The sequence below is a fragment of the Vespa velutina genome, chromosome 2, assembly GCF_912470025.1.
Source record: "Vespa velutina chromosome 2, iVesVel2.1, whole genome shotgun sequence".
NCBI classification, from domain to species: domain Eukaryota; kingdom Metazoa; phylum Arthropoda; class Insecta; order Hymenoptera; family Vespidae; genus Vespa; species Vespa velutina.
In genome coordinates this window covers 10,685,909-10,704,830 of record NC_062189.1, presented here as the reverse complement: position 1 = coordinate 10,704,830, position 18,922 = coordinate 10,685,909, and the positions used below count along the sequence as shown (strand labels likewise).

At 30.8% G+C, this 18,922-nt stretch overlaps 1 protein-coding gene and 1 long non-coding RNA gene across 4 annotated transcripts; one reads left to right on the top strand and one right to left on the bottom strand.

Moving 5' to 3' along the window:
• Positions 1-268: 268 nt before the first annotated feature.
• On the top strand, positions 269-14,889 carry LOC124957992 (F-box only protein 7). 3 transcript variants are annotated; one of them, XR_007103810.1, is made up of 5 exons: positions 270-558; positions 1,007-1,273; positions 1,350-1,574; positions 2,382-6,228; positions 13,091-14,889. XR_007103810.1 is itself a non-coding variant. In XM_047515646.1 (4 exons), exons 1-4 carry the CDS (start codon positions 380-382, stop codon positions 2,449-2,451), a joined length of 651 nt encoding a protein of 216 aa, XP_047371602.1. In that variant the 5' UTR covers positions 269-379; the 3' UTR covers positions 2,452-2,601. The 3 variants fall into 3 exon arrangements, 2 of the variants coding, with proteins under 2 accessions (XP_047371602.1, XP_047371601.1); XM_047515646.1 differs by lacking the exon at positions 13,091-14,889 and having other exon boundaries at positions 269-558; positions 1,350-1,484; positions 2,382-2,601; XM_047515645.1 differs by lacking the exon at positions 13,091-14,889 and having other exon boundaries at positions 269-558; positions 1,350-2,467.
• Positions 5,383-7,572, bottom strand: LOC124957994. Its single transcript, XR_007103811.1, has 3 exons — positions 7,351-7,572; positions 7,073-7,214; positions 5,383-6,989 (listed from the first exon to the last, which is right to left on the bottom strand). It is a non-coding gene; the product is annotated as an uncharacterized LOC124957994 (long non-coding RNA).
• Positions 14,890-18,922: the final 4,033 nt, after the last annotated feature.

Below are 18,922 nucleotides of genomic sequence, written 5' to 3'. Positions count from 1 at the left end.
TTTTAAACAGTTTACAATTCGAAGAAAGAATAATAATTCAACAGTTTACACTCAAAAAAAAAATGATAATTGGATCGTCTTTACCGACCGACAATAATCCAGTTTCTTTATAAAATTCGTTTCTTTATTAAATTATAAGAAATAGTTTAAATAAATTATATATGAAGTGTTTTTTTTAAATATTTGTATTTGTTATTTTATGAAATATAAAATGTCTATAATTCTCTGTTTATATTGTTGCGTTAAGTAGAGGTCGCCACCTCACATACAATGTTACACACATTGCCCCTTCGTTAGTGAAAGATAAATCGTTGGTTTAAGATGTGTTTTGATGCGTGATCAAATTTGAAGGTTAGAAGTTCAATCTAAAGTAAAGAGTATGTCTGAATCATCTTTAGTCGAAGATAGTACATCTACTAAGTTGACATCTACATTAGAGAATTATCTAAAGAAATTGGACGAAACTACGATTCATCATGAGTATATGATCGCTTTGTTTATAGTTCTTTTATCGGAGTCTGGTTTTTACGTATTACCTATGTCGGAAGCTTCTTTTAGGTATGAAAGACCATTTTCTCTTAAGTATTTATTCCATTTGTAAGATATACTTTGTATTATATATATATATATATATACAATAAAAACACAGAAGACATTGAATCGTCATAGGTTAGTAACAGAAATCGATCGGTCTAATCAATACTTCATTTTAATCGATTTTATTTCGACATCACTTCGTTCTTTCGATCTTTCTATTTCGCTTCTTAGCGAAGTGATTTTTTAAAACAGACTATAAGAGAATATCGGTGATAATGTTATATATATATATATATATATATATATATATATATATGCATCATTCATACGAGTTATATATATATATATAACATCATATATATATATACGGTGAATATAAATCATTTATATATTATTATATACATGCTTATGAATGTATATATATATATATATATATATACGTAATAACAAATTAATGTGTACGTTATAGCAAAAATGAAAAGCTCATATATACATCACCAAAACAATGGAAAACTATGAAAGATATTTATGAGATCAAGCTTGTATTGAAATATCTACCTCATGTGATATGCAAATTAGTTGCTATATCTTCTGGAGATAGATTGATTGTTAATTTCTTTTCGACCACAGGAGAAAAGAATGTTTATAGTATTGCTATACAAAGTTTAAAATATGTGAATCCTTTTTCAAACAATTTTGCTAGTCGTTATATGAATCTTAAGGAAATATCACACAGGTATCTCAATATTTATTGTATTTTTAATACTAAAGTAAACTTCTATTAAATGCACAATATTTTTTCAATCCATTAGGTTCAAAGATGCATTGGTCATGCGAGTACGAGCAGATATTTTAACGGAAGCTGGCCTTATCAATCCTAGCTTTCAGGGTTTACCTACAGAATTGAAATTAAAAATTCTGGGGATGTTAGAAGCTTCCACATTAATGCAAGTTTCACAGTGTTCTCGGCATTTTAACGTATTATGTAAGGAACCACTCTTATGGCAAGCATTGTTGCGAAGAGACTTTGCAGAAAAGCAAGTAAAATCGGATAGAAGTTGGATAAGTTGTTATCGTATGAGATACATAGAACACAATAGAAAACGTCACCATAATATTAGTTGCAGTAGTTACAGTAGTTGCAGTAGTTGCAAACCAGAAATAGACCGATACCATCCATCTTGGATACATCCAAGAGTAGATATACCTTCAAACATTGGAAATTATCACATTCCATTACTATCAGATTTTTTAAGATTACATGGTTCGTCTAGACAATCTCATTTAGATTTTGGTAATCTTTTTAGATATAGATTTGGATCTAGATTTGGTCGTTAGTTGAATTATATTTTAAATGAAATATACATGTGCATATATTTGTATACACATTTATCTATTTTTTAAAGGAAGAGTATTAAATAATTATCTACTATGTGTATGGTGTAATTGTCCTTGTAGATAATGCATTTTTAAATACTATGTATAATGCAAACATTGAATAATTTTTGAATAATACGAATTACATAAATTGTGATTTATCATATAATGTAAACTGTAGATTACAAGCATTCTATCGGTGATAATAAGTAATTAATAAAGAGAAGCAAACATATTTTCCCATACATAATGAACATATATATACATAAAAAAAGATATATACATATTTCATTGGTGTCATTCACCGAATATGTTTATTGGCAATCGTGTAGTAATTAATAATCGAAAAAATAAAACTAACAAGGATCACATGAATCCTATATTTTTCTTTGTGCTATAATAATCGACAGGTATGCTATAAAATGTAATCGTTATTTGATCTATTAATGAGCATACTTTCGTTGTAGAGGACGAGAGTACAAAGACCGTGGCAGCAAGCGACAACACGGAGAAGGAACGTACCAGTTCGCAAATTAACGGCGATACCGGTAAGTGATCTACTCGGTCGTATTCTGTATTTTCTACGGAGTCTTTTGTAATTCGAATCTATGATAGATTCAGTACGACCGATGGTATAACAGATTGAAGTCTAAAAGTTAAATTAATAATTAATTGGAATAAACGATATTTCCTCATTTATATATTTTGTGTGTGTGTGTGTGTGTGTGTATACAGTAAATTTAATACAATACAAAATATAAAGAAATAATAAATATAAAATTCATGAAAAGTATAGATTAGAAAGATCTGCTGTTAGAAATATTATCTGTATATTTAATATATTTCAAGAATGCTATTGATATATATGTACATACACGTTGAGATAATATGTAAGTCTTTAGAGTGGTCCGTCTAGGTTGAAATCGAGAAGTATGAATCAGCAGGTTCATAGCTTTTTATTCCTAGCAGGTTTATCCGCATTCCAATAGAATACCAATGAAATTCAACGACGTGTACGAACGGATCTGCTACGTAATTCAAAACTTGAAGAAAAAAAAAGAAACATTAGCCGGATACATAAAACGTGTCTCATTAACGTACGAGATATAAAAATTTCAAGGATGAATAGAAAAAAAGCTTAAGGATCTCTCTCTCTCTCTCTCTCTCTCTCTCTCTCTCTCTCTCTCGCCAGTGTGCAAGTTCGTCGAAAATGATGCTGACAGGTGCATTAAGAGTCGTCACAAGAGCAAAAAAAATATTGTAGTGCCATTGACCTTTGTCCGAATGTACTACGAGCATGTCGAAAATACACTAAAAAGGCATTGAAAAGCTTCTTTAGAAAAATGTATATGTATGTAAATATATTTACATCTCGAAGAAATTTTCGAAAGAAATCAAAATTATGAATGCATTTTTTAAAATATATTCTTCAAATGATTCTTATTAAAAGTTCGTCAAAAAGGAAGACGAAAAAATGAAATGGAAACAGTACGATAGTCGACTTAGGTCAAACTCATCGAAGGTTAACAAGAAATTAGATCCGCGTGGTCTAATTAAAAAGAACAGAAACAAATCTTACATACCTTTTTCTAATAGAATTATTTCGTTCAATATTTTATTTTTATCTTTAGTTTTTTTTCTTTCTTATAAAAAGTTTTGATTTAAAAGTGCATATACTTTAACGATAAAATTGGTGTGTATATATATATATATATATATATACACCAATTTTATATATATATATATATATATATATATATATATATATAGAGAGAGAGAGAGAGAGAGAGAGAGAGAGAAAGAGAGAGAGAGAGAGAGAGGGTGGACACGCGTGGTCCGGGGCCACGATACGCGCATATTTCGAGGCCGATGGAGCTTAAGCTTGCGCTGTTTGGACGTCGCTTTTTCCATCTTCCTTCCGCATAGAACGCTTTCTCTTTACGTCTCTCTTCCACCCTCGCAGCCTCGATATTCTCACTCGGTACAGGTTTCATCCCCAGTGCGCGCATCGAACCCGTCCTGGACGATAGTCCTTCCCGCTCGTATTCCATCTAGGACGCACATTTCATAATACATTCATATAAATATATACACGTATATACATATATACACAAATCTCTTTCTCCTTATGATTTTATTTTTCATCTCCTTATTCGATCGAAAAAAAAAAAATAGAAAAAAGATAACGTCCGAAAGAAAGTCGAGCAATGTGAGTTCGATTTTTGTGATCATCGAAGTCTCGTTTATATCGTCTTGAGTTATACAACGTGTCTCTCTTTCTGTGGTGGATACGTTCATCTCTCTGTGTATTTGTGTATGTGAATGTTATTCTTTGTCACAAGAAAATTGTATCACATTCAGTGACACGCGACTCAACGCTATTCGATGTGTCAGTTCCGATCGCTCGTTTCGCAACGTTTCTGTCGAACGTCTGGATAACAATCGATCGATGAGAGATGAGAATGTAAGAATTGTTTGGTAAAAAAAAAATAACAAAAAAAAAAAGAAAAAAGAAATAAAACTTGTGATTTTGCTTTCATCTCTCAAACTTCTTTCTCCGAATTTTTTTGTTCTTTCGATTAATTCATGAAAAGAATTTTTATATATATTTATACGTATTATATATCTATATATATACATATATATATATATATATATATATATATATATATATATATAGAGAGAGAGAGAGAGAGAGAGAGAGAGAGAAAGAGAGAGAGAGAGAGAGAGAATACGAAGCCTACAAAGAAAACCAAATTAGATGCATGTATATCGAACAGTTAGTCTCGCCAGTTCGTAAACACAATATTTTTCTTTAATGCTCAATAAAATTATATTTTAATACGAGTATTTAAAGTACTTCATCCTCTCTTTCTTTCTCTCCCTCTCTCTTTCTTTCTCTTACTTTGTTTATTTGTTATATTGTCAGATAATAAAATGAAAACATAGGAGAAAAATTGATATAAATAGAAAAAAAGAGAGGGGGAAAGAGAAAGAGGGAATCGATCTGGCCACATAAGAAATACAATAGGCGAATGAATTAAAATGTAATTGTAAAAAGGACAGAGTCGAGCCTTAGTGGAAAGGTTTGGAGATCGTTATTAGCGTTGCGCTTTCGATTTATCTCGAGAAGAGGGTGGCCCTCCGCCAACAAAGGCGCGGTTCAATTTCTCGCTTGGACCCTTCCAACTTTCGAGAGATAAGCGATCGATCAACTCACTGAGAGAACGGTTTCGACATTCAACATCATTGTAGAAATTCATACGTATAATGGGAGCAAAATTGTGATCGGCGCTTACTTTGATCGCTCGGTTTCTTAATTCAAAACCACGGATGGTGTAATACGCCGAATCATTTTTATCGATGTAAAGGATTACATTGTTTATTTTATTTTATAATATTATTGGCAGAAGAGAAAAAAGAGAGAGAGACACACACACAGAAAAAGACTCAAAAATCAAAGTATTCTTCATGGAAATTCAGTTTATTTTTTATTTACGAGCAGGAATATCGAATATTAAACTTGAGCGGTCGAGAAGTACATTATTATTAAGGTTAGATTGATCGAGATCCTATGAGAGGTATCTAGTAACTTCCGGTAAAGCGTAAGGATATTCCTCCGGTATTTGAATCATTCATTGCTTTCCCTTAAAATCGCATTACACACGTGAGAATTTTGCTGTTCGCACAACATAATATATACTCATTCATTGTCCAAATGAATCTGTGATTGTCGTTCTTTTGTTAAAATAGATATGAAAATTGAACTGAGCATTTTGAAACAATAAGAGAATAAACTTGAGATAAAAAGAAAGAGAATCGAAAGTTACCGTGAAACTGTGCAAAGTGAAGTCGATCACAAATCGAGATAATTAAAGTGCAAAATTATCGATCTTAAACCTGCCATCTTCGCAGTTCGCCTTTGGTTATCTCACGACAATGACAATAGTGAAGATAACGATCGTGGAGATTATTTTAATATCATTTGTTTTATCATAATGCAAAGGTTGCTTATTAAATGTGTTAGAAGTTCCTTTTGCGAACGAAAGTGTTTCAAGTATTCATCGTGGATTTACTAACGACAAAATAACAACGTGAAGAAGGAAATCTAATTTCAAGGTTTTTTTAAAATTTGAATCGTCCATTTCAATCTGTCTCTTTCGGGACTAGTGAGCCTGCTGGGCCTCGCCGATGACGACGAGGTCTTAGCAGGTACCTCTGAAGAAAGCAGGAAGAGAGCACTCTGGCAATTCTACTCGGCTGGGATGCTAACTCATAGTCACAGCGATGGAGAATTCCCCATTTATTCTCACGGTGAGTTTCTTCTGAAACGATTTTACTTTCGTAAGGAATATTAATATCGATTTTCGTCTTTTCTTCTTAATCAAGCTAAAGCAATTCGACTTCCGAATAAAGAATATAACATTGATTTTCGTATTTTTAAATTCTTTCGCTGTTTAAAATATGATGTAAAATATGAAATTTTTCGTAAGGATATTATGAAAATTTATATCTCTATATTATATCTCTACAATACTCTAATCTATCAACATGAATATCAGAAAATTAGAAGAACAATCTCTTAGTAACTTTTAAAGCCGATAATGCGAAAAATCGATCACGATTTACATATTTCTCTTTCTTGATCTTTTTTTTTCATTTGTTCATGATCGATGAAGAAGATATCGTACAAAGAGCTCTATAAAGAAAATCACTAGGTCGTTAATGCATCCTTGGTGTCACGCTCTAAAACGATCTTTTATGATTCTCGAAAAAAAAACAAAAACTCATCTCTCTCTCATTCACTTGCCCTTTGTTCTCCATAGACATTAAATATTCATGAGGAGCTTCGAGTTAGATGTCGTCTTATCGAGAGATGAGAACTTTTTTTTTGAGTTCCAAATAATGATTTCATTAAATGTTTCCTCGCTTCAAAATGAATGAACAAATTTTCATGATGTTATTTGTTCACGTGAACCCTTCTTTTTCTCCTTTCTTTTTGGTTTTCTATTAATTTCACAACAAAGTTTGTTTACGACTGTCTTTTGTCCTGTCTTCAACGGCCCCATGCACTTCTGAAAGTGTACAATTCAAATTATTGACGGATCAATCATATATATCTTTGTTTTTCAATCTTATCAAAATATCAATGACTCACCCAATCTCGGCGTAAGATGTAGTAGTTGACCTTCGTTTTAAGTTCTCGAGCGACCATCTGACGTTACGATAACGATTATAATCGCGATAGTCGGTTCTTCCAAACCAAAATAACGGATAATAATATCTATTTTCTCGATCGCCTTGCAAGAAAACAATTCACACTCAAAATCATGTTCATTTTTATCTCTAAACGTTTACTGATATAATAAATTTGTTATATGAAACAATACCAATAATAACAACAATAATAATAGTAATAATAACAATAATAATTACCTCCATATATAGCGCGAATGATTACGACAAAAATAACAAAAATACAAATGGGAAACGTCTTCATTATATCTCAAAATTGCATTTTTTTTATCTTATTTTTTTGTCCTCACGGACATATATAACTCATCACACACTTGTCAAGTACTTTTGCATCGGTAGATTGCATCTCTACTACTTATATATCCATCATACAATGGCTTATATATTCATCATCGACGACACAGTATATGGAATATTTCGTTGGCCTTATAACGAATGCTTGTTAACTTGACTTTTCGGAAATATGACGGGATGCCGAGCGATCTCGTTAATGAGTATGGTAAACGGACTTTATATACAGCGATTGGTTACGCACCAAGAAGCGATAAATATGCATAGCTAAAGCGAATTTGAAAATAAAATGTTGCACAATCTCTTGTTTATACGTTTATTATTATTATATTAGTATTTGTTTTTGATATATTTTTGAAAAATAGTTTTATTTTCTATTCTTCTCATAATAAAATGTTGCACAATCTTTTCTTTATACGTTTATTATTATTACATTAGTATTTGTTTTTGATATATTCTTGAAAAATAGTTTTATTTTCTTTTCTTCTCATAATAACGAGAAAAATTATGAAGTATTTTTTATTTATTTTTGCAATATTTTCAATAATATCTCAGTTCTTTGAATAATATTGATTAACTTAGCTATTATTGCAGTTTTCTTTAAAGATATATTTTCATCAGTGCATTTAAAGGGATGCAAAGTTTCAAGAATCTTGATAGTTAGAATTAGAACTACGATGTCACTTTATATCAACAACATAGTCATTGAGATTTTCGATAATATATAGGAATTATCGGCTTCTTTTATTAGCTGAAGATGCAGAGGACAATTCTCAAGACCAATTAGTACCTTTTTGCTCGTTGCATTTACACAGCGAAGTTAGACGAACATCATTTTTATTTTTATATTTTTATACAAATTAATTTAACGTTAATATTATACATCTATATATATATGTGATGATAAAACATTTGAATATCTTGATATAATGTTTGTTAAGCAAATTGAATATTTCATACTTTAAGTATATTTTTACGTTTACGAAAAGATTATAAGGTCATGGAAAAAGGATGGGTCGATTTTCTTTTCTTTTTTCTTACTCTCATGTATATATGTTAAAATGTATGCCTGAGTTCGTATAAAATTATATAAAATACTCAAGCACGTTTGCTAACGCGCGCGCGCGCGCGCGTGTGTGTGTGTGTGTATATATATATATATATATATATATAAACATGCTCCGTGCACACATTCATATATACATATAAAGTGCTATTAATTGGAAATTACCTTCGTTCATCGTATACAATATTATAACTAGTTACAAAGTGTTCAATCCATGTCGAATAACAGGAATATCGTATGAATTTTAATTAGAAGGTCGACTGATTTTCGTTAATGAAATGTAAATGGAAGAAAATCATTTTCTTTTTGTTTCTTTTCATTTCTTCACTCTTCCATTTATGTTTCCTTCTATTGTATCGCTTTAACTATTAATTTAGTTTTGAAACATGTCATTATTTATTTATTTTCCTATTTATCATTCTCCTATGTTTATAGGAGCAATAATTTATAATTGGAAAGAAATTCTCTCTTTCTTTCAGAAAAATGAAAATGTCCAATATGAAAACGAAAAATCGTTGATATAGGATTTTCGATACATAACAAACTAATTGATTTGTATGTATTCACATGTGCGTATGTGAAACGTTAAGTAATAGATGAAAGATTCTCTTCTATTAATGTTACGCTACATTGATTCTCTTCGTAAGATGATAGAAAGAAAAGAAATAGGAGGAGAATCTCATCGATTATTGAATAACAACTAGGGATATAAAAATATAAATATACATAAAAAAGAGAGAAAACATGCGTATAGAGGCTAAAAGGCGATATTCAATAACGCTCTCGATATATTTCGCGCTAAATACCCATTTTCCATTGGCTTTCAATGAAAATCCAATATCATCGTTACTATTTTTTCCTCTCTCTTTCTCTTCCCCTTTCTTTCTATCTCTTTTTTATACACAAGGGAAACCGCGTCGCTTATACATAGTTGTTCGCATAGTCAGTAGAGTCAATGCTTGGATTAATCGATTATCGTTATTAGGTTACCATCGACAAACACTTCCAAGTTCTCTACTTTTTTCCTTTTTCGTAAAATCCTTGCTTCCTTTTATGTATATATAGTGACAGAAAAATATATTCAATAAATTTATCTATTTATTTTTTCCTTAATATGTTACATTTATAAAATGTTAATGAAATTTTTTTGTAGAATTTTATAGATCCTTAAATAAGCGTATCTTTGCTCTTCAGAAGGTCTTTCTTCTTTCTTCTCTTACATTTTGATAAGATCTTGATTTTCTCTATGTGTATATAGTGATAAAGAAAAATATTCAAACAATGTATTCATTTATTTTTCATACACTGAGCAAGAGATTTTATCACATTACATTTATATACAAGTAGTGAAATGTTTTTATAGGTCTTTAAATAAATATATTTTTGCTCTGAAAAGTTTCTCTTCTCTCTTCTCTTTTTTTTTGTGAAGTCTTGCTTCCTTTTATGTGTATCTACATAGTAATAAAAAAAATATTCAAAAACTTTGTACATTTATCTTTTCATAGACTGAGTAAGATGTTACGTTTATACAAAGTTAGTGAAATATTTTTATAGAATTCTATAGATCTTTAAATAAATGTATTTTTTTTTTTTCGAAAAGTCATTCTTTTTTTCTTTTTCTTTTCAGTATGATCTTGCTTTTTTTTAGGTGTGCAGTAATAGAAAACCTATTCCAAAAATTTGTCTAATTATATTTTTTTGTTTACTCAACACAGCAAGGTGTCACTTTTAAACAAAAATAATGAAGAATTTTATAGATGTTTAAATAAATGTAACTTGTCATAGGATTAGCCAATTTTAATAAGACTCGTTTTTTATAGAAATTTATAGAAAGCTTATTTCGTATTTTTTATTATTACTGTAGAGAAACACCATTTCGTTTTTATTTTTTGACGTATTTCATATAACATTAATTTTTTTGTATCTACAGAAAAATTCAAAGCTCTTAAATCTATAAAAATTTCTTTGATTTTAAATAGCTTTTCAATACTGATTTTATGCACTATTTTCAAAGAAATGAATCATCGAAGAACAGTACGCTGCGCAATGAAGACGTATGTATGTACGTTACATACTAATGAAATGGAAAAACGGTCACGTAATGTGCCCAGTGGATGAATAAATGCTTCTTGAATAGTTAAGATCTCGTGACGTATCTTTTTAGCAAAAAAACGATATGCCAAATCGATTGTTTCGTCTCAACAATTTTTAACGATTTTTTTAAGAAGATTTATTTACACAAATTTTTATGGCGTTCTTTGTATTACAATTTTATCTGGGAAATATCAAAGTTTACAGCATTTTGATCTTCCTCTTATATTTAAAATTATCATTAAGAAGGGGAGAGTGACGAAAAGGGTTGAACTCCGAATATAAATTTTCAGCGGCTCTTCATCCTTAATGTCAGATATATCTCGAATAAGAAATTTGGTTCTTCATCGTAGTTGAAAGGTGATTCTTCGCTAGAAACTGTCCTCGTATCTTATGTCTAATAATGCATTGTGCCTACGATGCTTTTTTTAATGCTACCTTCTTGAATTATCGTTCAGAGCCAACATCGATAATATCTTCGACGTAAAACCTTCTCTCATTGGCTCGTCTTGATTCATCGAATCAGTTCAGACTTTTTTTGAAGCTTCACTATCAGTTTTTTTGGAATCAATTCGAAGTACTCGATCTGTCTAGCTGAGTCTTTTTCAAGTAATTCTTTTCTCCTTTTCTTCTCGATTGAGATTTTCTGCAAATAGGATTCGAGGAAGGAACGAGTATAATGATCGTATAATGGTCGTAACTGCTGATCATGGCTAATCAAGACTTCTTTTTGAAAAGCTCGCACGAAAGTCAAGATTCTCCGCTGATATGAGTAGAAATTAACGAGCGCTGTGTCGTAATAAGCTTTACTAAAACTTTCAGCATATATACAATAAACCACCGATAGCTTCATTTTGTATGTATATACGTAGGAAGATATCTTCATGCGTACGAGTACTTCGACTTTATAATTAGCCGTGTAATAACTTTTCGAAATTTATTTCTGTTCTCGAGTTTTTCAAATTATGCAATACACTGCAAGAACATATATAATACACTGCAATACATATGTTGGTAAGGAGAACTCGATGAATTATATTTTTAGAAAATGTCGAATCTTCCGTCTCAAAACTTCTAATCGATTGATACGTTCTATCTTTATTACTGATTATTCATTGCTTTATTGGTATTTTATGAATGTCTTTGATGTCTTTTCTATATTAACATTTTGCTTCGTTGCAAGGTTGCTACTATATTAGTGCTAGTAATACTATTAATATAAATTATATGTATATAAAATATAGTATATTAGTACTTAATAATATTAGTAATATAGTGTGAGGAAAGTAGTATATCACTATTAGTAATTACTATATAGTAAATTGTTCTAAATTATAGTAAATATCATTAAAAATTAATAGTAATAATTAGTACTACTACCAATACTACTATATAGTATATTAAATTATAATAGTATATTAAATATATAGTATATTTAATTTTTATATAGATATAGTATATTAAATTTTTTTACTTATTATATATAGTAACTATATAGTATTAATACTAATATAAAAGTGTTGCATCTACCTATTACTGTATTGGTAATACTAATATCTTTCTATTAACGTCTTATTTGTTAAATATATATAATTGCGAAGTAACATACACTCTTTGAATAATTCGTAAATTAATTGTTCTATGTGAAACTGTTATTTATAAGATTTACACGATTCAAAAGAAATATTAAGTTTTTTCTTGTGACGGAAAGTTATTCAGAGATTTGAAGATCAACTTGATTTGTCTAAATGATATTTTGTATTGTAGAAACGTTAAATTTGTTTTGTTCAGAGTTAAATTAAAAGTTATCGAAGATTTCAAGTGTCTGTATATTTAAAGCAAGTGTCTATATATTTAGCAGTACTATCAATATAAATAATCTTGCCTTTTTCAAATTATTTATTATATTTATGATTTATATATTTTATTATATTTATGAAAGATATCGTCGAAGTGTATAGGTGATATAAAGAAATGTCAGCAAAGATGAAATTCAGTTCTTAGACTTTGCCAATCGCTTAGAAAAATTCGGTTAATTTAATTAATTTGTCACAAATATGTATTAATAAAAGAAATATTAATACCATTTTAGAACAAATAACAAAATAAACAATTATTTTATCGAATCAAATTCAAATCGTCTTGCAAAAGAATATTTATACAACTAAATCGATATTATTTTATCGGACATTATTGTATATCTAATTTTACTGAAACCTGTTATATTGACGATTAATTTAAAATACGATTAGTTTTCGTTATAACAACAGTTCACATCATTAAATCAATCCAAGTTAACACAAATTGTTAAAAGATAATATTTACGATCTCTAACTTTAAACATAAAATCTGAAATCCGTCATATTGACAGATTCCATAAATAAGACTAAAATTGATAACTTCTTCCACTCTTGATATCAAAGACGAATAAAAATAAATAAAATTGAAAGAAATGTTCGTTTTGACTTTAAGAATAAATAAAGACGAACGGATCAATCAAGTAGCTATTTTCGTATCGAAGGACTTATTCGATGAGATTATATCACCGCGGGGTAATAAAGAGATGCTGAGTGGTGGCTAAGAACGGATCGCATAGTGCGATATTCGTCCATAGATTGTAGGGGAATAACACGGTGCGGGATACACAATCCAATCATCTGCTGGTCGGTTAGTCACAGAGCCGAGCCGAGCCATTCTCGTCGTCATGAAAGGGACAGTTCACCGGGCTTAAGTACTGCTCGTGGACCGCATTAACGTGTTGGTATAGCTGGATCGACGGAAGCCCAGCAAGGCGTGGTAATGTCGACACAGTTCTCTTCGATGTAAACACTACGAGTAGGTCGGCTTCAGTATAACGGAGAACGCCGTTCACGAAGGCAATCTCTTCCTCTTTCTTTCTCTTTCTTACTCTCTTTGCGTACGTCTCTCACTCCCCCTCCTCCTCTCTTCCTGTCTCTCTCTTTCTTTCTCTACGATACTTAATCATCAGCTGTGAAAATAACAAGAAAAGACTATCAAATTTGTAATTGTTTTCCACGTTTTTAGTGCCTAGATAGTAATTTGTGAAATTGATATTAATTAAGTGAAATATCAAGCTTAGAAGAATAGTGATATTGTTAGCAACAGTACAAGTACAAATCCGCAATCCAGTGAAGAAAATGTATAGAAAGAGACCTTGTAAGAAGCTATCGAATGTAAATGTCATTATCTGATATTTGATTTCTGGACTTTTGTTTTCTTATTTTTGTTTGGATACGTAGGACGAAAGGAAAAGACTCGAAGGAGAAATTATGCTTAACTCATAGTAATTACTGACATAAAAAATATAGACCCACCCAACTTCGGGCGTTTTCTATTTCTTTCTCTTTCTCGAGTCGAGAAAGATGTGCCTTTCATGTACGATCTATATATTAACCATGAACGATGAATAGTGTTTCATCATTGCTGGATTCTTGAGAATAGGAATATACGTGCTAGTAACTTCTATTCAACTCTTCCGACGAGAACATAAACATGAATTCAGTTGGGAAAAGTAATCCCTTTGAGAAAATTCGTTATATCGTTATAGTTATATAGATTTGTGGAGATCAAGCGAATAGAATATATCGTTGAAGAAAGTTTGATCAGAGCTTCCATAGACGAAGTTTCGAGAGCAAGATTCCCAAAGGAATGAAGAAACGAGGAAAGAAAGAGAGAAAATCAGCGAGTCGATAAATTTTTCTTTTTTTTTTTTTTTCTTTCGTTCGGTATATAAGTATAATCTCAGTGAGTCGGTGATTCAGTGTACATTGAAAGATGTGACGAGAGTGCGAGGTCTCTTAGGGATAGGTTAAATATGAACTTGGTCAAATGGAGAATAGTGAGCAAGTCGATTCGAAGGAAATCGGATCTTTCGAAATGGGCATCAATTAAACCAAGTGTCCCAACGTGGCTTTCGTTTTCTCACCACGAGCTTGCACGAATTCGGCGTAATTGGAAGAAGAAGAAATTACAAGGACGAATTTTTTTTTACTGATGATCACTTGAAGATTCATTCGAAAACTTTCATTAGAACAACTAAATTACATGATATACCTTTGTCGTCGAATTTTCAACAAAGTTCTTTTTTTATAAAAAAAAGAAAAACATTGAAAAAAAAGAAGAATAAAAGAGATAAAATAAAAAGTTAAATGAACTGGTGATGCGCGGAGAGTGTGCATCGTTTACTTCAAAATATCTACCTCGATTTAAGGATGAGTCTCTGGCGATTTGGTCTTCTGAAAGACGGTAAGTTCCTTTGTATAATTTTCTTTTTTTTCTCTTTCCATGCCTTTGCCGCTTGTTAAAGTTACAGATTACAAATGATCGATTTTTTTAAATGTCACCTCGATGACAGGCAATCTTTTGTCAAGATATCCGTGCTAACTCGTAGTTTAGTTAACGCGTTCGCCCGTGAAAAGGAGAGAAAAGTGAACGAGCAGGAAGAGCTTTCCAAAGTTTGGAAACTCGACTTCTTTAAAAAAATTTTGTTTGAAAAAACTTTCATGCGGTAATATAAGCAGAGAAAGGGGAAGAGGGTAGGGAGAAAGAAGAGAGAGAATTAAGAGCTTTTAACGGATGACAAGATACTTGCATCTGCATAATAAAGCTAAAGAGTTTAAGTATTTGTATCGTCGAGCCTCGAGCATTATAGGTGCTTCGGTCGAAATCTCAAAGATTATCTTTGAACAAGGTATAAGAAGTGAATTATTTTTATTCTCTCTCTCTCTTTCTCTCCCCCCCCTCTCTCTCTCTCTCTCTTTCTCTTTTCTTTCTTTTTTTTCTTCTCCTTATGTTTTTCTTTAGTACATTTAAACTTTATTTTTCTCATTTAAAGTAAACATTTTTTTCGTTTTGTTTTTAAGATAGAAAAACTTAGTTTGTGTAATTCTAAAAAAGATTTTTTTACATTGATAATTCAAAATGGATCGTGTATATACATATATATATATATATATAGAAAAAAATCATCGTCTTACAATTAGTATATTTCATGTCAGGATTTAAATATAAACAGATGTAACAACTCTATCCCAATGATTTTCTCTCTCTCCGTCTCTTTTTTCAAATTGATGCCTACATTGCATCTGGAAAAAGCGTTGGTGCTGCAGAGAGATATAAACGAGAAGTAGTTTGAGTGATGATGAAATCGTGGCTGGCGGAGTGCTAGGTGGAAAAAGAAGAGGAACGATTTTCCGTGGAGTGTGATACGATGCGAAATATTGGTGGTGGTTACGTATGTAATAAGAAGACTCTAAGACGTGATATCAGAGTCTCTATGCGATGCTTTCAAAGAGAAATATACACGACTATCTTATACTTTTCTTCGTTTTTTGTCATTCTCTTGCAACATCCTCGATCTTTATTCTATCATCGTTCCGTATGTGAATATTTTTCAACATAATTCTCACTTTTCCTTTTTGTACGTTTAACCCACGTTTATTTGTTATATTACAGATAAATGTGGATCGTTGAATTACGTGATAAAAGTTTTATATATTTAAAACGATTAAAGGAAACATATTTAAAGTAGTAAATACTAAATGAATAAAGTACACATACACAAGAAGATATTTGTATGTAGTTGTTCTTCATATTTTAGAATTTTTTGGCTTAGTATATCGTGCAAGAATATAGCCATGAAATAATAATCATAACTTTTAAAAAACACTTTAATACGTGTCGTCTGTCCTCCAAGTCACAGATAGTCTTCTTTGTCTACTCCGTGCTTCTTCGTTGTTCGTTCTCAGTGAGAAAACTCCACGCCCTTTCTCTGTGTCCTATCAGCAAATTGAAGCACGTCTTGAAGAATGTAAGACGGCGATGAAGCTGGCAGTTTCTACACGCGTGTGTATGCACATATATAATATACTTACATACATTCACATAGAAAGGAAGGCACGTTTTTCAGCGGCAAGTTTCGTTGATTCGACGATATAACGAGACGAAGAGAGAAACTACATAGCACACTCAGTAGCAATGCACAACGGTATATTGACATAGAAAAGTGGCGATGATATTGAATAAAATACTGGCGAGTCCCGAGACCATCGAAAGAACTCATGCTTTTCTTATCGAGAGATACCGCTTGGTCTTTTCCTTCCTTTCTTCCTTTTTTCTTTTCCTTCTTTTACACATTTCGCGACTATCTTCCTTTGAATTTTTATTCAATTATTTACTTCTGCAGAATGACCAGTAAAATTGTAAATATACTAGGTATTCTTTTGTAAAACTCATATAACAAATTTTTATCCTTTCTTATTCTTTTATAAAACTTACATAACAAATGTTTCTCGTTGAAATATTTTGATCAAATTTCTATAATGTTTTATAAAAATAAAAAATAAGAATATTACATTTTTTTATTCAACGAAATAGAGAATAGTACTCGCGAGTTAAATAAAAAATAAAATTTCAATAAGAGCATAGATAGGAAGAGAGAGAGAGAGAGAGAGAGAGAGAGAGAGAGAGAGAGAGAGAGAGATTTTGTTCTTAACGATGGTTAACTAAAATAGAAATTAACTAAAATAGAAACTGTGCCGCTTACAATGTATTGGGTTGTACGGAAAGTTCGTGCCGATTTTTGGTAGGTGGCGTAAGGACAAAAGCGACACGAATTTTCTGGACAAGTCAATATAAAACGTATTGCTACGTTGAAGGCGAACACATTACAATTATAATAAAGGCAAACTCTATACTTAGTCGAAATGAAACCTCTGCTTTTTATAAATCAATGATCTTTAATTGTGTTTTTTAAATGATACTCCAAATTCAGTACTTGATCTTGAGGGATTGAGTTGAGTTAGGCATCACAATAAGATGCAAAGTAGTCTAAGTCGCATAAATCTCACAAGACTTTCTTGAAATGACGGTTTCAAATCGAACGAGAAAATATTTATGTACGTTGTATATTGATGTTGATCAAAAAATTGTTATGAGACACGGATAACATCGCCAAGTTTATAAAACGATTTCATAAACAAAAAAAAAAGAAATAAAGAACGTAAGATTCGTTGTTGTCGGTAAAGATGAACATAATTATCAAATGTGATCCAAATGTAACAGCTGCGTTTCTCGTTTTTCTTGATCCTCCTTTTTCTCTTTTTCCGTTTATTTTGTATTTTTTTATCTTTCTCTTTTTCAAATCATCGTTCGCTGTATTCATCAACGTCACTGATAAACTCATAGCCGATGACGAAGTCAATATTTTATTATTTTTATCTCGAGCCTTTCTTACATGTTAAATCGAAGGGATGATTGCGTACACGACGAAGAAGCGATCATGGTTACCTGCTCGAGAATTATTTATAAATTATAATATTTAAGAAAAACAAAAGAAATATTTATTATTTTATCGATAATCGATAAGTTTAACGTTCTTATTAATACGAGTAAATATCAAAAACGTAGACTCTTTATCAACGTTTATCGTGATTAACTTTGTATCTTTGCAATAACGTATAAAACAATATGCTTTTATTATATATCAAGCGAACGGATAAGCTTGTGTCTCTCGTTTATGACTGACACATGAAGGAAGGAAATATACATCGGCTGCTGAGCTCGAAAGATTAATGACGTCTTTCATAATAATCAACAAGATTTATTTCGCGCAAGCTCTGTATCGTATCTTCTAACGTTTTTGTTTTTATGTTTTTTCTTTAACATTCTGTTCATAAATTTTCGTTGTTACTCCTTCATAGAATGCGTCGTTCTTACACTCTTTCTTTACGTTCTTATATCTTAAAGATACACATTAAAACGACTTTAATCGTTCGTTCATATTCCTTCTCTTCTCTTGTATTTAAAGATGGAATGTAAAATACTGTGAATCGTTTCGAATCTGTTTCGCTTATTTTGGTGATAAATTCGAATCACTTCGAATTTGATTTAAAGCATGCAAAATATTGAAAGTCTTGATAAGTCTAGAATCCTTTACCACTTTTGTTATTTTACTAATAGTGGACTCATTTCGAATCGCTTCAAATCTATATTGTAAGTTTGAGCTTGATTCCAAGCTAATACTTTTAAAAGACTTAATCGTCAATTTATATATTTCAAAGTCTTCGAAGTTTCGATAGGTTTTGAAAGCCTGACGAGTAATCAATATCTTACAAGCTTTTTGTTTACTTTTGTTTTATCAACATGAAATATTTAAGAAAATTTGGAAAATTCGAATTAACACAAATACATTTGTTTACATTATTCGCTTTTATAACTTGTGATACAAATCACTAATGTTGATATGCAGGGAACGAAAAAAAGAAGAAAATAAAATGGAAAAAA